The 20230-nt window shown below is 39.7% G+C and overlaps 1 protein-coding gene across 2 annotated transcripts in view; it reads right to left on the bottom strand.

Annotated features, from left to right (window-relative positions):
* The window catches only part of Scn3a (sodium voltage-gated channel alpha subunit 3), a 74849-nt gene that overhangs the window by 11361 nt on the left and 43258 nt on the right, over nt 1-20230 (bottom strand). For both annotated transcript variants that reach the window (XM_050123761.1, XM_050123767.1), the window contains exons 17-20: nt 12020-12140; nt 10706-10860; nt 9468-9641; nt 2736-2858 (exon numbers count right to left, since the gene is read on the bottom strand). In XM_050123761.1, the coding sequence (XP_049979718.1) occupies nt 2736-2858; nt 9468-9641; nt 10706-10860; nt 12020-12140 (573 nt within the window). The remainder of the gene's footprint in view (nt 1-2735; nt 2859-9467; nt 9642-10705; nt 10861-12019; nt 12141-20230) is intronic.

Genomic DNA, 20230 nt, shown 5'->3' with positions numbered 1-20230 from the left:
TTTGAAATCCCAAATTGTAGTGTTTTCCTGTTAATCCAATTTTATTTCCTTTAGAAACTAAGTCATGTAGATTATCCTTGCTAGTTTTCTTTCCAGATTAAAATTATGTACAATGACCTCTTCCATACTGCTACAAATTCTATCTTCATATAGATGTGGCTACATTTGGCTGAAATCTTAGGTATTCCATATGAATTAAAAGTACTAATCTTAGAATATTTTTCAGATAAGAGGAAAATTGTAAGTCTTCAGACTTGTTCAATTGATAATTCCTCTCTGATATAAACTATAAATACGATTGTTGACCAAAGTCCCATGTGAACCCCAAACCACCCAGGCTATTGCCAAGACTCTAAGTTGCTGTCGTTAAAACTGGTGGCAAGGACCCTTTGCTGAAGACAACACCTACCCAACTCACTGAACATGGAGAATTAAAGCTGGTGCCTACATAAAGCCTTCACGCCAATGTGCTAGCATCTTTGCTACAGGAGGGTACTCGGGAGGATACCACAGTAGAAATGTAAACAAACCCAGCTACAAACCTTCTGATCTACAATGGTGTCTTGCCTGCAAGATAGCTAGTGTAATAATGGCTGAAATTTTGTGGGAGTAAGCAACCAAAATCTGATTTGATTTAAGGTCCACTTCATGAGATGGAACCCATATCCGGCACTGCTTGGGTGACCGAGAACCTGAGAGCTCGGGTAAAACCATACAATACTGTTCTGAGCAAATAAAAAAAAACATAGCAAAAAAAAAAAAAATGACATTCTGCTACACTCACAGATCAGTGCCTTGCGCAGCCATTATCAGAGAACTTCTCCCTTTAGCAGATGGGAACAAAGACAGAGACCCACTGCCAGACACCATCCGGAGAGCAAGATACCTTGGAACACACTCGCAACCCTAAATGGGATGTCTCCATCAAATTCCTCCCCCCAGGGTTCAGGGAACCCTGCAGAAGAGGAGGCAGAAAGCGTGTAGGAGCTGGAGGGGATGGAGGACACCAAATAAGCAAACAAGACCTTTAAATCAATAGGATCGATGTACATAGGAACTCACAGAGACTGACAAAGCATGCACGGGGCATGCGTGGATCTGCTCCAGAGGGATCCTAGAGCTGAAAAGAGAAGTGGACACAGGCCCCCATCTACAACTCAGAAGCTTTCTCCAATTGACAACCATCTGAAAAATCTAGCATTCTCGAAGGGAGTCTCACCGGGAAACAATCTACTCTTATGGGCAGGAGGCAAGCCCAGCTGTCAATGGCCGACAGGAAACAAACTCAACAGCATCTTTGGAGGTTCCTTGTCTTATAATGCTGCGCCAGGATTTTTTTCTTTTTTGATTTTGTTTTTAATTTTATCTTACTTTTCATTTCATTTTATATATTCTCTCTCTTTTTACTCTATGGGTCCTTTGTGTATATTTTAAGGTTTCCTGTTTAGTGTTTTTAGTCCTGAGTGTATGAAAGAGTGGCTCTCTGTATTTATATCTGCATCTTGAACTCTTTTTCTTTCTTTCTTTTATCTTCTTTCGATGCTTTAAGGTTTCTTTTTCTGCCTTATTTTATTATTGTCTCTTAGAAGCCTGTTTGCTTTCTATTGAGAGATAGAAAGGAGTGTATCAGGTGTGGGGGAGGGGGTTGGGCTGAGGGAAGGGAGGGGAAATTGTGATCAGGACATATTATTTGAGAAAAATAATCTACCTTAAATAAAAAATAAAGCAAAATAAGTTTACAGCACGAAGCTCTGAAGCACCAGGAAGGCTGAGATGGCACCAGCAGACTGCTATTTAGAAGAGATTTCTATGAATTTGTTACCATAAGCAATGACATAGAATTTGCTGCGGGCAAGCCAAGCGTGTCTCCGCTCACAGTGCTGCGAGAGCAGCTGGAGGGTGGTTTCATTTTCCAGGATGAGTAAATTCTGCAGTCAAGGCTGAAGGGGTTTATTGCCCCAAACAAACCACCTCCTAACATAAAAACCCCATGGCCTTGAAGAAATTCAATATCCATGTGCTTTTGCAAAGCAGATTAAACAAAGCCGGCCTTCTGTGCAAAGCAGTCCTGAAGGCGTGGCAGGCGTGCGTTTTCTGTTGTTGAGACAAGATATCCTTGCTCAGGAGGAGAGCAGGGGAGGACAAGGCTGGTGCTGTGGAAAAACTGAACATCACTCAAGATGTGTGCTTCGAAGATTTGTGGAGCAAAGCCAGCTTGTTAGAAATATGTAGCTAATTATCTTGGCAACTCACGGTAGATGTGAGGGATGTACCAGTTTTGCTGGGTGCTATGACTTACTTTAATTCAAGAAATAAAGCATTGCCTTTTTAAAATGTTATTACTGATACCTTTTGAGACCTAAAATTCATCTACTGAAAGCCCAGCTGGGATGAATGTTGCCAATAGTCGTTCCAAAGTGACCGAGCAATGTAAATAATAGTGACTCATGGAAGTTGTAGTATGTGTGTGGTGTGGTGTGGTGTGTGTGTGTGTGTATCGGGATGCAAGAGAGAGGGACAAGAATTGTGAACTCAAGTCCCAGATGCTGGTATTTGCTCTGTCTCAATTCCTGGGTGTGTGTTTAAATAAACTGCAATTTCCAGAAGAAAGGCTTGCTGTTCTCTGTGGCTTTAGCCCCGAATTATCTAATTCTGCGGGGATCGCTGTGTGTCTGAGTCACGTCCTGCATGGAACCCTGACTTGAGTTCTAGAGAGCACTGTTGGCTTTTCTTACCCTCATGCCTTCAAAGCGGGATAAGGCTCGGAGGGGCCTCAGCGCTCTCAGCGTCCGCAGGGATTTGATGGCACCAAGTTCGGAGTAACCAAGAGCATTGGCTACCAGGCTAACCAGAGAAACCTGCAGACGGAAATGAAACTGTTAATCTACCACAAAATCAAGTGTTTGATCAAGGCACAGCATATACTGTCCATTCTTCAGTGACAGCCAATGGACGTGTGACTAGCACCCTTCTGGCTTCATCTTCCACACCCTCTGAAGCTGCCTGCCTCATCCCTAGCTCTGCTTTCACGACCAGTAAAATGTGATACTTGTTCATACTTATTAGCACTTAGAGGGTTGTCATGTCGCAGGCTTCTTTGAGAAATATGTGTATTTTTATCATTGATAATTCAGGGCTTAGTTCAAAAGCCCAATCCCGTTGCTTAACCCTGCCAAATAAAACTTAAGACTTCTCTCCCGAGTTGTATGATTTTAAGGTTGTGAATCCTAGAGATACTTGCCAGGAACCAGGGCTGGTCAGCTGGCTAGGTGTTTGATCTCTGCCTCTGTATCACAGAAGCATTTTAAAAGGTGGACATGAAACTCTGTTCTTAATGTACCTAATATGGTCTGGTTAGATATTAATTAGTGGAGCCATTGTGTTCCCATTGGATAAATTTGGCATATCATTTATAAAATTCAAAACAACAATGCACTGGATTAATAAGGATAAAATTTATCTGAAAATAGTTTATCAGATGTGGATTTCTTAATAATACAATACTCTTCTTATAGTGATCACACATCTTTCTGATACTTGTAATTAAGTTGAACTTTAGTTAAGTATATGCAACAGTAAATAACACACATCCTTTTCGGGGAAGGGGAGGTCATTTGACTTGATATGCTTTCCATATCCTTTGAGGCCTCCGTTTTCAAGTCTCCAGGACTTCTGTTGTCACCTGTGTGTTGTGAGGAAGCTTAGCCTCACTCTGAGCACACACAGCCTGCTAAAAGGTAAAAAGTAAAATAAAGAAAGAAAGGAAAAGAAAAAGAGAGAAAGAGGAGCTGGAGAGATGGCTTAGCAGTTATGAGCACAGGTCGTTCTTCCCGGGGACCTGGGTTCAATTCCTAGCACCTACACTGCAGCTCACAACCATTGGTACCTTCAGATCGGGGGGACCCAATGCCCTCTTTTAGCCTTCTGGGGGGCACCAAACACACATGTAGTATACAGACATACATGTAGGCAGAACACTCATACACAGAAAATTTAAAAATTAAAAAAAAATCTTAAGAGAAAGAAGGAAAAGCAGAATACACATCTACGAAGAGGTGACGTTGGAGGAGGCTGGAACCCAAACCATTTAACTTCAAAGCCTATTTCAGCTTTTACATTCATTTAAAATATGTTCCTTATCAGAATCATAGAACACACACCACATGACTTCAGTGGCCACTTTCTCATTCCTTGTGTGGGTAACACATCCCAGTTCTTTTTTTGAGGAACGTTGATTCATTACATTAATTCAATGGCTTAAGGGCATGAGAGTTTAATTTCCCAAGTGAAAAGCCATTGGGAGACTAAGTGAATTCTCCCTGTGATGCTCGGACTCAAGATGGAGTCACTGATCTGCTCAAACACACATGGTGTCCAGGGTGACAGGGACTAAAAGCAAGTGCAGTCACTGCCCCTTCCTTGATTGACTCAACATTAACTCACACATAAAGTCTAAGAGAATTACAGATTACCTGAATGTTAAATTTGACCAGTGAGAAGATTATTTATGAAGCTCTCTTTGTGTCTTGGGTTTACTGTGATGGAAGACCAGGGAGAGGTTATTAGTGAACTCATGGACTTCTATGTTCTCTGCCGCTTTATCTCAGGAGGCATTAACAACGTTTTTAATTTTTTTTCTGGAGTTAATATCTGAATGCTTCTTATACTCCCAACCAAGCCCATGATTTAGACAAGGGCTTTAAACAAAAGTGGCTGCACATACCTCGTGGCCCTAATGGACTTCAGTTCATACTTTAAAGGGGAAGGATAGCCTTTCTTCTCATGCTTCGAACCAGTAGGTGCTGGGAACAGAGGAAGTCTTGACTTTAAAGGCTAGATGCATCCACTGGAATTGGTTCTCCCTGAGCTAGAATAGGCAACGTTGCTTAAGAAGCTGTTAGTGAATCTGAGCTTCTACTGAAACTTAGGGATTAGAGGGCAAAAGCTGCACCCTTCTCTGAGCCTGTAATGAATTTGCCCGTGAGCTTTATTTTTAACTGTTTTATTTTATCTTATTATTGTTACTAATGAGGCTAAGAAAGGATCCCCAATTTGTCCTCTGACCAAAGGGATAAATATTTTAAAAAGCCAGCTGCATTCTTACCAAAAACTGGTAATGGAATGACAGAGTCTCAGAACTGAATTAGAGCAAAAGCGTGCTAAACCACCTGGCTCCATCTAGAAGCCCAGAAGATCACTGACTGTCCTCTGCTTCATTATAATAAGATCTCCATATCATTAGCCTTGCAAAGCTATCTGCTACCTTCATTGGTAGGATGTCATCAGGAAATATTATAAGGGCAGAAAAATAGAATGTTGTACCCTGATTTTTTTCCTCTGGGTACAATGGAGTACTACTATTGGACTTTGCCCCTGATAACCATGGCCACAGTTGTCAGGCCTGTAGTAAGAACACTCCCTCATAAGGGGAAAAAGGGAGGGTCCAAGACTCTCACCTGAGATGCCAGCTATTGTTGCTCTGCTCCCCCCCCCCTTAGCTGGAAGGGACTGGGGATATATAGAAAGCAAAAGATTAGTTGAAAGCAGACTATGTCTATGATAGTGAGACGATGACCTAAATACATCCAGTGTGGTAGATGCATCACTGGGGAGCACTATGTAGTACCTCTAAGTCCTGGTTTGCACAAAATAACTCCATAAACCTTCAAAACACTATTTTTGTTTGTTTAAAAATGAGTGATCTGAATCATGTGATCTCTTCATATTTACTTCTTTGATCCTTTAAGGTGATCACAACAAAATCACACTGCCTGTTATTGATGCTAAAAAAAAAAAAAAAGACCAAATCACAGTGTCTTTGTCAATGGGCACATCATCTTTAATCAAGTGCAACCCTGGATTTGAAATGCTGATTTGTTTGCCTGTGACAATGATTGCGTCTGTTTATGATGTCTGTAATTGCAAGTGATGAAGATGATTTTGCTGATGGATGATGTTATGCTTGCATAAAAATCTGCAAGGACCACACACCTTCTAGTTGTTTTCAATACATTTCAAGTAAATATTAATTCAGTTACACATTTAGCCCATCAGTACTGGTAAAAAAAAAGTTTGCATAGCTCTGGAATATTATAACACATTGTGCATTTTTTGAGGATGAGATCATTTTGGTAATAAACAGCTACCCAAATGGATGGAGTGATCTGCCTTGTACAATCTTGCGGCATACAGAAGCATGGGTTAAGATGGTCATCTTATTCTAAGTTGAGCCATCTGCTGTCTGTGGACCTCTTTGTCATCATTCTTCTCACTCAGAACTTTATCCCACTTCTTCCATGTGACATCTCTTATCCACGACACCACTGACCTCTGCTTTTTATGTCCTAGCTTCTGTTTTCTGTGGTTACCCCTCTAAATCCCCCTGAAAACTTAGAGGGGGATATGTCTTCCTTTTAAAAAGCCCCAAAGACATTTGATTTTCCTTTAAATTGTCACAGCTCAGTCTAATTTACTATTGGCTTCTGTTTTGTTTTGTCTTTTGCCCAACTTCTTCACTGTGTTAAAGCACAGATTTTACCTCTGCGCTCCCTCGTTAGTTTCCACTCTGCAGTGAAAGCATGTCTGTAGCTTCAAAAACCATCTCTAGCTTGCAAGGCCCTAAATTCACACATGGGATCCTGGCTTCTCTCTTGACTATCTTGACCATCTACACCTGAGTATCTGATAAACATCTCTTTCCTGACCCACCATCCTGCCCTTGTGCCAAACCTGTTTTCTGATAGTCTGCCTCCCAGTTGCTCATTCTGCCTGATACTCAGGTGTTTAAGGTAGAAGAAAACCTGTATATGAAACTTACTCCATACCCTATCCACAATTTATATACCATAAATCACGACATTAGTCTGAGACCAAATCTCCTCTTTACTGGAAGACTAAACAACTTCGTCATCCATCTCCCCACTTCCATTATTTACAAATGTCATTTAAAAATGTTGATTACATCCTTGCATGACTTGACTCCCCAAGCCTCCATCAGCAGGTACTGCATACATAATTACAGTACATAGTGATGGCTTCAGTGCCTTCAGACCCCATTTCTGTCTTTCCTTTGTGTCTCATCCCAGGCAAACACAGCAGTTTTCTTCTTGTCCGTGGCATTTCCACGCTCATCCTCCCATCCTCACAACAGAGCCAAGTGGCTCTTTGCCTTTCTGCTCTCTGTTCTTTGAAGGGAGGCTGCCTCTCTCTGCCCACCTCTCAGGGACACCTACTTGGACAGCAGTTGACAACGACTTCCTGCTCCCAATCCGGAGTCATATCCTATCCATGACCCCTTGCTATTGCTCACTAGTAATCTTCATTTAGACTTGGTTGTTTCCCTAATTGGAGATTGTTTACCATACCCCCAGCCTGCGGAGTACAGTTTCTGCTAGAAGTTGGCCTGTTTCCACCTATCTCCTTTGTCTCCAACACCTTAAAAATCCTATCAGGTTTTCAAAGAGATTTACTGAGTAAGTGGATTAATTTTAAGAGGTTAAAAAGATCATTGTAGCCTCATTTTGCATTTAGGTAGGATTTGAAAGAGGTTGCATTTTTTTAAAAACAGAAACATGCCTCAAGTATATGAATGCATTTTTCAAAGATATGAAGTATTCTTTGTTCCAAATCCTAACTTTCTGTGGCTGTTTGGTATAGGATCAGCAATTTACTTCTAAGATATTTTATTTGGGACTGGGGAGATGCCCCAACAGAGGTAGCGACTGCTCTTCTAGAGGATCTGGGTTGGATTCCCAGCACCCATTGTGGTTTACAACCAGCTCTAACTCTAGTTCCAGAAGATATGATTTCCTTTTTCATCTTTTGTGGACACCAGGCACACATGTGGTCCATAGACATGTATGCCACCAAAGTATGTATACACATGAAAAGGAAAATAAAAATAAAAAAGATACTTACTTATACTTTGAAAAATAGTGTTAATCTAGTGTGAACTGTAACACAGTCGATTCAGACCTTTGAAGATAAGTTGTTATCAACTGCTAACATTAATTTATATATTTTAGATCTTGTTTGGGATTAACGGATAAAAATATAGTATAAAACAACTTGCGTAGAAGTAGAAGGGTTTAACTAATCAGTTCCAATCTGGTAATTTTTTACTCAGTAAAAGACAAATAATTTTGGCCTAATTGTCTTATTTCCTTTAAATATTACTAAATAGAATATTGAAAGTGTCAATATTACATATTTTGAGCATTATATAAACCCTTGACCTTGAGAAGTTTAATTTTCTTAGAGAAGGAAATCCACGAGGTTACCTCATCAGTAAATGATTGCCATGCACGACAAGAATAAAATATGGAACAATCACACAGGAGATGCAGAAGGAAAAGGGAGATCTGAATTGAGGATCAAGAAATTTGGACAAAAGTGTCAGCTTTGTGACTAGTAGTTATTTCAGGAAAATTACTTAAGCGTCAGTTCTCTAATGTGTTGATTACAAGAAAGGCCAGCTTTCAAGACCCACCCCAGCTACACAAGAAAGAACATTAAACTTCCCTGTGTGCAGAGACTTCCAGGACAACCTAAGATAAAGCTCTATTATTCATGAAAGACCAGCCGTGGAGATTGACAGTCATTTGTGGTGTATTCAAAGAAACTTAGCGGAAGATTTCTGATGAACTCAGAGGGTTGAACACATTTTGGCTGTCGGACAACGAATGAGTGTATGTAAGAAGAGAGACAGTAGTAGTTGAACAGACCCAGGCTTGCTAAAATTGCTCTACTGAGTGGATGATCACATACAGAAATCACTGATTCATACTGTAAGTGTTAAACTAAAAACTGAGTGCTTTTTTTTTTATTGCTAAGACACATCCAGAACATAGGACTTGGAGTGCCTTGTTCCACTGGGACGCTGTACAGCCTTAAACAGTGAGACATCACAGACTACAGGACACTAGCTGGCTGTGATTTCCATACTGTGACCCCAGTGGTTAGACTGAAAAGATAAAACAGTCCGCGGGCCAGACAGATTCCAGGTTGTGATGTTTCTCTAACCACTGAGCCTATGTCAGTCAGAGCAGACCTTGTCTTACCCTTTCATGGTAAATTTCTCACTGGCTACTGGGATACCCAACTACTGATTTAACAACATAGAAGCATTTCATTGTCTCTACAGATATGTGTCTGATGGAGTATAGTAAATGAATCAATTATTCTTACTTAGTAATAACTACTTTAGTTGCGACTTAAAATACAAATCTCTCAATTCCTACCCCCTCTCAGTCTATCATGACAGTGTTCCCTGGAGATTTTTAAACGATCTCTTAATAAGCTAATTGCTCAGATCCAATCACTCGGCTAAAGACTTACTTACATGACTCAACCACAGCCGTCAGCTTGTGGTCCAGAGAAGACTCTATGTGTGTATTTCATCTTAACACTTCTACATTTGGAGCCTCCTTCTTTAAAAGTACTTCCTAGACATCATCTCTGGTACTCACATCAACAATCAGGAAGTCCAGCCAGCACCAAGCATTGGTGAAATAGGTTTGAAACCCATAGGCCACCCACTTGAGAAGCATCTCCAGGATGAAGATGTAAGTGAAGACCTTGTCAGCATACTCCAGCATGGTCTTGATGGTCTTTCGCTGCTCAATGTATATATCTTCAAAGGCCTGTGAATCAAGAAAACCTTATTTATTACCATAATGGCCTGCCTTCCCAAAATGCTTTAAAATATTTTTAGTCTAATATCAAGAACCAAGCAACGGTTGAAGCCGTATTGGCTAGGATCACACAAATGTTTTCTATCAGAATAAGTTAAAGGTCATAGCTAGCTGGGGATTAACAGCAGAAGGATGTCGGCATCTTCACTGACTGCATATGTGCTTTTATCTCTACTTCTTACCTAAAAGTGTCTACCTCAGTCACAGCAAAAAGGCATGCTTCAGTTCATGGAGGATGAACAAAAGATGTTCAGTTCATAAGGGGTAGAATTGGCTTCTTCCAACATTTTCTATGATGTCATCGCTTATTTTCAAAGAGTAAGCTTATTGAACTTAAAGCAAGACACACAGATAATCCATAAGTATAGTCATTATGGCAGACAGGGTGACATTTGATCGCAATGCTAGCATAGCCAGGGAAATGTCTCTGCAACTGGTGGATCAGTGAGGAAAGTATCTGGTGAAAACACCAGAGGTGAAGTTCCTTCTGACTGTTTCATGGTTGTTGAGGAATAGTCCTTTACACCGTGTGAAGATGTGACGCTGTGCTTGGTATAATAAAAAAGCTAGACAGTCAATATAGCTATATAGCTAGGCAGGAGATATAGTTGGGACTTTAGAACATAGTTCTGGGCTGAAGAAAGGCGGGTCCCCAGGCAGATGGAGAGGAAGCAGGATGGGCAGTGTAGAGAAAAGCTAACGGAGCCTTGTAAAAGAATGTAGATTAAAGGATATGAGTTGATTTGAGTGGGATAAGCCTAATCTATAGGCTGCACTTTTATAATTATATATAAGTCTGTATATCTTTTTTTTTTGTGAGCTGGCAGCCCAAAATAAAAACCTGCTACACCTGGTTCTGGCTTGTTTTGAACAAAGTTTTGTGAAGAGTTCGCAGCTCCGCATGGCAGAGATGCATGTGTTCTTTTGATCCCCACACTAAGCAAACACCGCTTGCATTTCCAGAGTCAGGTCCTTCGCTAGAGCCTGGTTCTCCCTAGTGCTCCTTCACTCACCAGAGCGCCGCTGCTGAGGAGGATCATGAAGACAATGAAAGTCTCGAACCAGTTGTGTTCCACAATGCTATAGCAGGTCTTCCTGAGATTCCACCAGATCTTCCCTTTGCCTTCTTCTGTACTTACTTGGCAGAAGGGAAACTTTTTAATACACCCTAAAAGGCAGCATTAGTATAATTAAGAAAAATACACTTTGATCATTAATTCAAAAAAAATAACATTTTTTTTTTACTTCTCCCTCACCCCAATTCCAGTTCATCACTTTATAGGTCACTGGCTGCTTTATTGTCTAGTTTTGTTTCAACACTCTTGTATATAATGAGCCATACTTAAACTTACAGGCTTAGAATTTATGGAATTTCTGTATATTTGCTTGAATAAAAAAAATTATTGTTTCAATCTAAGTTAGAGTCTCTTTGCCTTGAGGTCACAGAGGAAAATTGAGTCATTTTTCATTGCATTGGTTTGGAAGCAAAGCCAGATATGAAAAGTTGTTTATTCATATTTCCACGTAACCCAGGTTTTCATTCCCTTCTTTTAAAGGACAGCACATCCCACTGTCTCCCCAGGTGTCAGCCACTGGCAGACTTCTCAAGCTAATTTATATTTGGCCTCAGGTCTCTTCTTCGTCACCCCTCTGACTCACGGTGCAGCCAGTGTCTCTTACTCTGCTCTATTCTCTTCTGCCTTTTAGACTTCATGCAATTTCCAATTTCTGTCTAATCTGACGCTCTCTCTGAGCTACTGCCTGTCATGTTGAATCCAACTGCAATGGATCAATAAATCTTTATTGATTTCTGTGCAGGATGAGTTGATCACTGTGAGAATGACATGGTAGCATACCAACATTCTACAACACGGCACCATCTCCAAACAGCTCTGGTCAGAGCGCACATTAACCAAATTTGAAACTGGGAGGAATGGGATGTAGTTAGTGCAGCAGCTGCAAATCTAGTTACCCTACTCCCTGCATATTTTAAAGGGATAGATATGTGGGTATGACAGTGAGCACCATACTTCTCAAATGTTATTATGTTCTGAAAGATAAGGACAACAAATGCAATGCAGAACAAACAACCAAACAACATCCACACTTAGCACACTTCCCTTTGTCCAGACACAGTCTCTGCTGTAGTCTCTGGACATCTAAGATCTGAGGCAACTTAAGACAGAGCTCTTGGAAGAAAGTGAAACAGAAATAAATATGCCCTCACCATTTCTTTTACATGTTTATTTTTATTTTTATTTTTTATAAATGAGGCCTATCCAGATCCTGTAAGGATGGGACATTTCAACACCTTAGAGGTTCTTTACCTTCAGTAAAGCAAGCTTCCGGTTTAAGGTCTTCCTCTGGTTCAATTTCAGCCTGTTCACCTTCTCGGGGTGGAGCAACATCAACTGTGCTTCCTTCCGAAGAGCTGGTTGCGTTTAATTTCTGGAAACAAAGCCCATGTAAAGGTGTAAATCTCTTCCTTGTTAAACAAAGGATCGGGAAGCACTCTGTCACATGGGAGAAGATGGCAGGGCCTAAGGATGGCTCCATAATGCTATTAATGATAACGCGCTAGTGACATGAGCAATGTCTACTCTTCAGACAGAAAGGACAATGGTTAGTGTTGATGGCATGGAAAGACAGACTTGTTTTGGAATCTTCACTTGTGCATGAGCGCAGCGTTCAAACAATTATGAGTACTCCGGCCACAGCAAGAAGAGTCTCATAAAGTTGAGTGTGCTCGCATCTGCTAATGAGTATTTTAATTAAATGCATCAGATCAGATCACAACTCCCTCCTCTTTAGATGGGAAGTTTCAGAGGGCAAAAAGCACTGTCAGTTGCTTCTAAGGACTGTCCGTGTTTCTGTAATTTTAGCAAGGCAGGGCTACAGGTTACCATCAATCACACTCATTATGGCTCGGCTTTGAGCTATATTCTCCCTAGCTTACATAATTTTCTCCTCACTTTACTCGCAGAAAATGATGGATCTCCCCCTCTCAGTCTCTTTTGAACTACATAAATGAATTCAACACTCGCCAAAGAATTCTAAATGAAATGGAAATTTCTCCATAAATGACATTGTCTGGAATCTTTATTAGGAGCTCACTCTAAGTGCAAGGTATGATCAGGTTGCAAATTTTTCCTCTAAATAAATCACTGTGACATGGCACACAGCAAGAATAGCCACCTTAATGTTGCTGGAATAAATATCCAATACGTTTTCTGAGATCATGTGGGAAGACATCACGGATGTGCAATGTTTCATGAAAACTGAGGCAAAGACATGACATACAGCAAAGCTTTCAGGGGACGTAAAGCTTTCAGGGTGGAAGAGAAGTTCACAGACTTGCTAATGGTTTCAAAGCCCCATTAATTTTCAGCAGCTAAGTGTTTGGGTCACACGGCCCTAGCCTTTGGAACAGTTAATGTGATATCCTAGAAAGGCCCAAATGACTCCCCAAACACACGTTCTATTGGGAGAAGTTTGGCTTATAATTTCTGGCTTCCCTTAAATCCCATTGCTAATTATGATTTTAATATTTCTGGGTGTGAACTATAAAAAGTTGAAGAGTAACATTAGCATAGTGTTTTCTGTGTTGTGATTATGATGGCAATGTTAACCATGCCCAACTAAGTATATAAAGAAAATGTCTTTAAGTCAAAATATAATTTAATATATGGTCCCTCCAGGTGAGTTGCATGCTAAGGAGGTGAACTGTCTCATCATTTTGGGCTGATGGCTCTTAGGATTGTTATAGAATAAGAATTTTTACCATCAAATTCCTTGACTTTTGGAGATGTGGGAAAGCCGAGACAGACCTCCTCCTGACAGTTTCTGTTTCTTTTACCCAGGCTATTTTTCATTCTTGGAAAAGAAAAGAAAAGCCTAGGAAAGCTGCCACTGGGATAGTTGTGGCAGCTTCTCTTGTAACTAAGGCCACACTGGAAAACTGATATCAGCAACTCAGCTGCACCAGCGGCTGCTATAGTGAACGCTAGGGCTTTTGATAAGTGACTGCAATTATACCATTGCGTCAACAGCACGGATAAGAAACCAGAGTAGTCTTGGTTTCAGAGATTGGTCACCAAAAGGTCCATTTTCATCTTCTTCCTCTTGGCCAAGCAGGCTCAATCATTTCCTCCATACATGGTTACGGTCCACCTCCTCCATGAATTCTTACATGATTGATTTGGTCACATATCACCGTCCATTTAGCCCATTACACTTATTGCCTTTGGCCAAATATGCGCATTTAGACATGTGCATGTGTGTTTATATACAGAGAGAGCAAACACCCACATACACAAAAATGTACACAAACATATACTTACACGTGTAGACCAAGTAGACATACATATTATCTATGAAAAGATCAAATATATAACCAAATATGGAATAGATATGGAATCTTCATGTTGCTCTCATGAAGAGTGAGTAAATGAATGCATTTTGTTTCTCTTCTAGAGAGAGTTATGATGTTTAGATAAATTCGTATGTGTCTACGATAAATTATTTGAATAAGTTGATTTGAATGAAGTCTAACTATAATAGAAAATGCCTTTTATGAATATAAATGCTTTAATATTAGAAACCTATTTTCAAAATGTTTTTCTATCGTATCAGCAGGCTTTCAATCAAAAAGTTTGTGGGGAGAATATTATAAACATTATATATAAGATACATGCCTATATGCTTTATTATGTATAAATTTAAGAAAATATACTTATCCTTCACTTTCCATTTTGCCAATGGCAATATGTCTAATCTTCAATGAAATCATCTCACCTATGCTCTACTGGTATCTTATGTTCAAATACAAATATTTAAAATAATGTTTCATGGCACAAATGATTTTATCACTGTCTTCCCTTGAGATAATAAATGAATGGCTGTACCCAACAAGCTTGGATATCATAATATCTAAATCCAATTGGCTCTGGAGATAACACACTTGAATCTTAAAGTAGAGAGAAAAGTATTCTATTATCCCCCCCCCTCCCCCCGCATCTCCAAGGGCTCTGAGGTTCAGCATGTCTTCAGAATGGTGGGGAAAAGACCTGGCCCTCTTTCCATTCTTGTCTAAGGAGCAGAAACTAAGTTCATGGAAAACTGCTTCGTGGCTATCCATGATGCTTTCTGGTTGCTAAGTTTCTTAAGCTTTGGCCCCGGGAAGCTTCCCAGTGACTATTCAGAGGGATTCCTATAAGTCCTTAGGACTTCCAGGAACCAAAGGTAGAAAGATGGTATGATAGTGTCCGTCTCCTCAGTGTGTTTTTACAGGAGGCGTTGCCTCTGTAAGGGTTGGCACAGGGTCCGCTGGCACAAGTCAGAGCACTCGTCCGGCTGAGGGCTCATTGGAGAGCAAGGGCACAACATCGTTTGAACCCCATAGGCCAGATTTTGGTTATAGGAAAATGTGAATGAATGCTTTACTCCATGAAGCTATGAAAATCTTATATAAACTATGTGGAAACTTCAAAAGTAGCGATTTTACTTACATTAGAAAATGAAACCATAAACTGAGTTCAGATTAAGCTGCATCAACTGCCCAATATATTACCTGGGACTCCTGAGTCACTGGGTATATGAAGAAATTCACATCTGCACTAAAAATCACTGATTTACATTCTAAAAAAATTAAGTTTTTTATATTCTATACATTTATATAAGAGCAGTCTATACTAATTCTACACACCATTATAGTATAAATAATCTATATACCAAACACTATGGAATTCATACAGTAGTAAAAGACATAATTCTTATAGTTATGGCAAAAGGATTACCATATTAACTGGAAGTATATGATTCATTTAAAAGCAGTGACTAATAAGAAATACAAAGAAAAACTTACTTTCATTTATATTGCCAGAGTTGTGATACTACAATGATGTTAAAAAAGCAAAGAAACCAGAAATTAAATTTACCATATGAAAAATGACATAAATACTCTAAATAGCCAAAGTTAATACTTATTCTGAGGTAGTTAATACAAATAAGCACATAATGAAAATATAGGCATAACAACAGAAAGCTTCCATATAAAACCACATAGTACAAGCTCCATCTTGTTCTCTTGTACTATTTTCTCCTTAACCCATCCAATGTTACAAGGCCCTTAAACGTTAGAGTCTTCCATCCCTTGCAGAGGCAGCTGAGTCTACAGAGGGATGATGCTCTACGAATGCACGCCGGGAAGCAGGTTTTAAGATGCAACATTCTCCAGGCTGAACTCAGCCGCAGAAAACATGCCCGGCTGTAGCAGAAGCCTGGCGCAATGCTGTGGAAGCTGCTCGCTGATCCAAGAACCATGCCCTTATAAACATGGTACCTGATTGTGACGCTTTCAAGGTTAACTACAGCTACCACACACCGAGAGGAATGGGTGATCTCAACAGAAGAATCACAGAATTAGCAAAACCAGACAGGCCATGAGAACATGCCCCCAGATCACGTGATGTTATAGAGCACTTCCTCCTTGTGAAGAATAGTGCTCTTGAGGTTTTGTCCAATTCAATAATAGAATTGAGCTTCCCGAGACAGAAGAGAATGTTAGCAACTAGCCCACTTCCACTGAAATGCGCTCACATTTCTTGAAGTTTTCAATCAGCGCTCAGGTTTTTGACTCTTACAAACTGCTGTATGGTTCAAGAGACAAAATAATAGATTCAGCCATTACAGATTGCCTCAAAAAATTGAGCCATTATTACTCTCAAGAATCTTGATTTTAGCATACAGGTAGCTAAAGAGAGTCTTTTGAGAGCCTTGGTCTGATAATTTGAATATGAAAATCCATATCCTGATTTAAAACGTATTCCATGAACAACAAGCAGCCATTGACGGGGGCCATTCATTGCTCGTCCAAGGCAAGAAGTGACTAAAACCAATAACTCTCTTGAACCACGTACTGAGTGGTTAAAAAAATATAAACTGCCACCATCTGGTTTCTCCTTGACATATGTTAAACGAACAATACCCTGAAGTGCTCCTTTAATGTAGAAATAGCCATCATAAAAGCATGGTATGGAAAATGGAAAGTAATTACGTGGTGGATGAAGAGGAAGTCAAAGGGCATTGAGAAAGGAGGAGATAAAGGCCACTTAGATCAAGAAGGGAGACAAACATTTCCATCAGAACCAGACTTAATTGGGGTTTCCTCTGTAGAAGAACACCAAGCCAGTTTCCTAAAGGCCAAGATGGAATAAAATCGCTATTCACACACCCATCTTTGTCTCTTGAGAGGTTGTTTGAAAGACACGGGCAAGATATCGAAAGCCAGAGCCATTTTACCATCCATCAAAGCCTGAAAACAACACAGTGCTTTTCCCTCTAAGTCCAATGCTCAGGATCTCAGTCAAACACCTATTCTTTAAAATCTCCACAAAGGCTTCAGAATCAAGTGTTCCTGCAATGAAAACGAGACACACAACTTCCCAACACTATTTCATTCTATCCTTCAAAATCACTAGCACTATATTTTTCTACTTTTCATGAAAAAAATATTTCTGAATTGGTTGTACTAACCAACTAAGTATTAGTGACCCTATAAAAGAATGCACGTAGAAATTAAATTTGCAAACAACTCTAAATTAGAAGTAGATGCTGGCTTGCAGAACGTCAATGCCTAGCAATGTTTGGCTTCTGGGCAGTTTTCCTCCCAGAGCCTCCTTTTGGCTGAGATCAGCAATGGTACCAACAGAAGAAAGCTGAATCAAAAGAGTAATAAAGCCTTAGCTAAACCAGAGAGCCACAGCCATCGCAGGAGATGACCCTGCTTCTCAGAAACCTACAACCAACCATCAGAAACAATACATGATCCAAGCACCATTTTTTCTTTTTTTTTTTTTTTTTGCACACTCGGTCTAGCATAGAACATTTAGGAAGACCTTAATATACACAGGGAGATACCAAGTCAAAGAGAACAAGTACATTAGTGCAATGACTTAGTGATCCAGTTGCCACGCGTGTTTCCTGCTGGCGGCACAGACTTTTCTTTTGGATTACTTTATGATGACCACTGTGTGTTTTCAGATGATGGACTGAAAAAAAAATTACTTGAAGTCCAAACTGTATGGTACCTAAAAATGCGTGTTCAGACTAATATCTGTCTATACCAAGATCTCACTGCTGCCCTTTGCGTTTCTCAGAGCCTTTCTGAAAGCATGAATGCAAACTTCCCCCTGGAGCACAGGAATTGGTTCAGTTGAAAGTGCTAACCACTGATCTGAATATAATGACTTGAAAATGGCAGTATTATCACACACACCAAAAAAGGCCCCGGAGGCGTATTTTGGTGGCACAGTTTGCATATAAGGGCTGAATCATCAATAACAAAAAAAAATGTTGTAGTCTTATTTTAATGAAATTTAAAAAAAAAACAAATAAAAATATGCATGCTCTCTTAAGTCCTTCATTATATCGAACTGTAAGCACTTCTAAAATGTTTAAAATCGATATCATAAGAAATCATCGGGCATGCAATTATTGCTTTTAAAAATCTAAAAGGCTAAAGTGGAAAGCCCATCGGCAGAATTAAGTATGACGTCAGGACTGCCCGTCTCGCCTGGCCATGCTGTGATGTGCCACACGCTTCAGCAAAGAGCAGCTGGACCAGCCTCGCACTTCCTTGCCACGGCAGGGGAAGGATTATAGCTGCGGAGCATGCAGGCCAGTCAAAATTCGTCTACGTGGTGACTGTGAGAACAACTTGCTTTGGTAACCTGGGTAAAAGTGGTGGCTCGAGCCTCTGGCGGCTTAAAAAACACCGGAGCGGCATTCTTGACGGCTCCAGCTTGGTCTCACGCCTGGGAGAAGTAAGAATGGTCAGAAATGAAGGTCACAATAGGATATTGCTAGACTGAGTTGGGAATTCAGCTAAGAATATGATCATTAAGAGCATTTATTCTAAATCGTTCCTTGGGGAAGATACGCCAGTAATCTTTTAAGCACTAAATCAGATCATGATTACGAGAACATTAAAACCATAAAAAAAACACCCCAAGACTGTACATTAGAGATTGCCATACTATTTGAAGAACCAGGAGTTTACTTAAGATAAAAAATATAAGTATCCTGAAATGCGAGCCTTCATATTTTTTTTTCATACAAAGCTTTGCGTTTGTTTCTATACCAGCCTAGGTGGTATATACATCCACACATAATGAACACATTTTCGGAGTACACACTTGGTAATATATAAAATACTAGAGTTTACACCTATGACTTTGAACAATACTTTCAGGTATTACTTATCACTGGCTGCAGTTATCAGTCATATTTTATTACAGATGAGTGGAAATACCTGAATAGCGAGGGTTTTCAGACCCTCTAAGCGGACTGGTTTACTACCTAATGAGGAAGAAGAAAATGCACGCAGTTGTGAAATAATCTTTATTGTTTAAGGATAAATGTAATAAAACTCTGCTGTGTTCAGCCTAATGATTGCTAAGCCTGTGAGCGAAGCCAAGGGATGCTACATGCTCTCCAAAGAGGAATTCAAGGTTTTCCTTATAGTGTGGTCAAGATACTAGCAAAAACAAATCAAAACATTGTGTGTGTGTGTGTCTGTGTGTCTGTGTGTGTGTGTTCAGGGTGTGTTCAAGATGTGTGCATGTGTGAGACAGATCAAAGTTTTATTTAGGTGGAATTAATCTAAATCTGTCCTGCAATGTTAGAGTATATTAATTTTTTTTTTAAGTTCCATCTTACGTGTTGTGTGTTAGCTTATATGAGAATTTTCCTTTTGCTCTTGGGTAAGTTTTTGGGGTACTATTTAAAATGTTTCATCCACATAAAATTTATTGTTAAATAAATTAGAATTTATTGATTGTTAAACAGAACTTGAGTTCAAGCAACACATGTAATAACATTTTTTACTTAATTTTTTTCAGAAACTAGATCAAAGAATTTTAAGCCTATTCTTTTTCCTCCCCCAACTTCTCTCAGAGTCTCCCTCACCTTCCTGCCCACACATCTTCACAGCAATCTATTTTCTTTACTTTATATTCTGTGTGTGAGTGTCTCCCCTGCATTTATGGATGTGTACCATGTATATGCAGTGCCTTTGGAGTCCTGAAGATTGTCAGATCCCCTGGAACTGGAGTAAGACACAGGAATTACCTGGGTGCTGAGAAACAAAGTTAGGTCCTCTGCAAGAGCTGCAAGTGCTCTTAATCTTTAAGCCACCTCAACAGCCCCACAGTGCAAGCAATATTTAATATTACTTTGTAGAGTCATTTCAAAATTTAACCAAGCATAAAAATACATGCATAAGCTCATGTTTACATGGATTATTTCCTACTACCATTTATAGATTTAAAAAAATTCATTAACTTCTGCAATTAGATTTCATGAATTCAAAACTTGGTTGAAAGAGAAGAGAATTATAAAAATTATCCAATAATAAATTTTTGTTTCGGCAGAAAACTATTTCTGAGAATTGATGATGAGGAATTACGTCTTAATATTCCAAGTTTATGATGTGATGTTTAAGCTTTTCTAAAAAGAAATATCCGTGGATCTTATGGAGG

Source organism: Alexandromys fortis, unplaced genomic scaffold, assembly GCF_014885135.2.
Source record: "Alexandromys fortis isolate MF-2015 unplaced genomic scaffold, M_Fortis_MF-2015_v1.1 scaffold_8_9099976_23576923, whole genome shotgun sequence".
NCBI classification, from domain to species: domain Eukaryota; kingdom Metazoa; phylum Chordata; class Mammalia; order Rodentia; family Cricetidae; genus Alexandromys; species Alexandromys fortis.
This window is presented reverse-complemented; position numbering and strand designations above follow the sequence as displayed.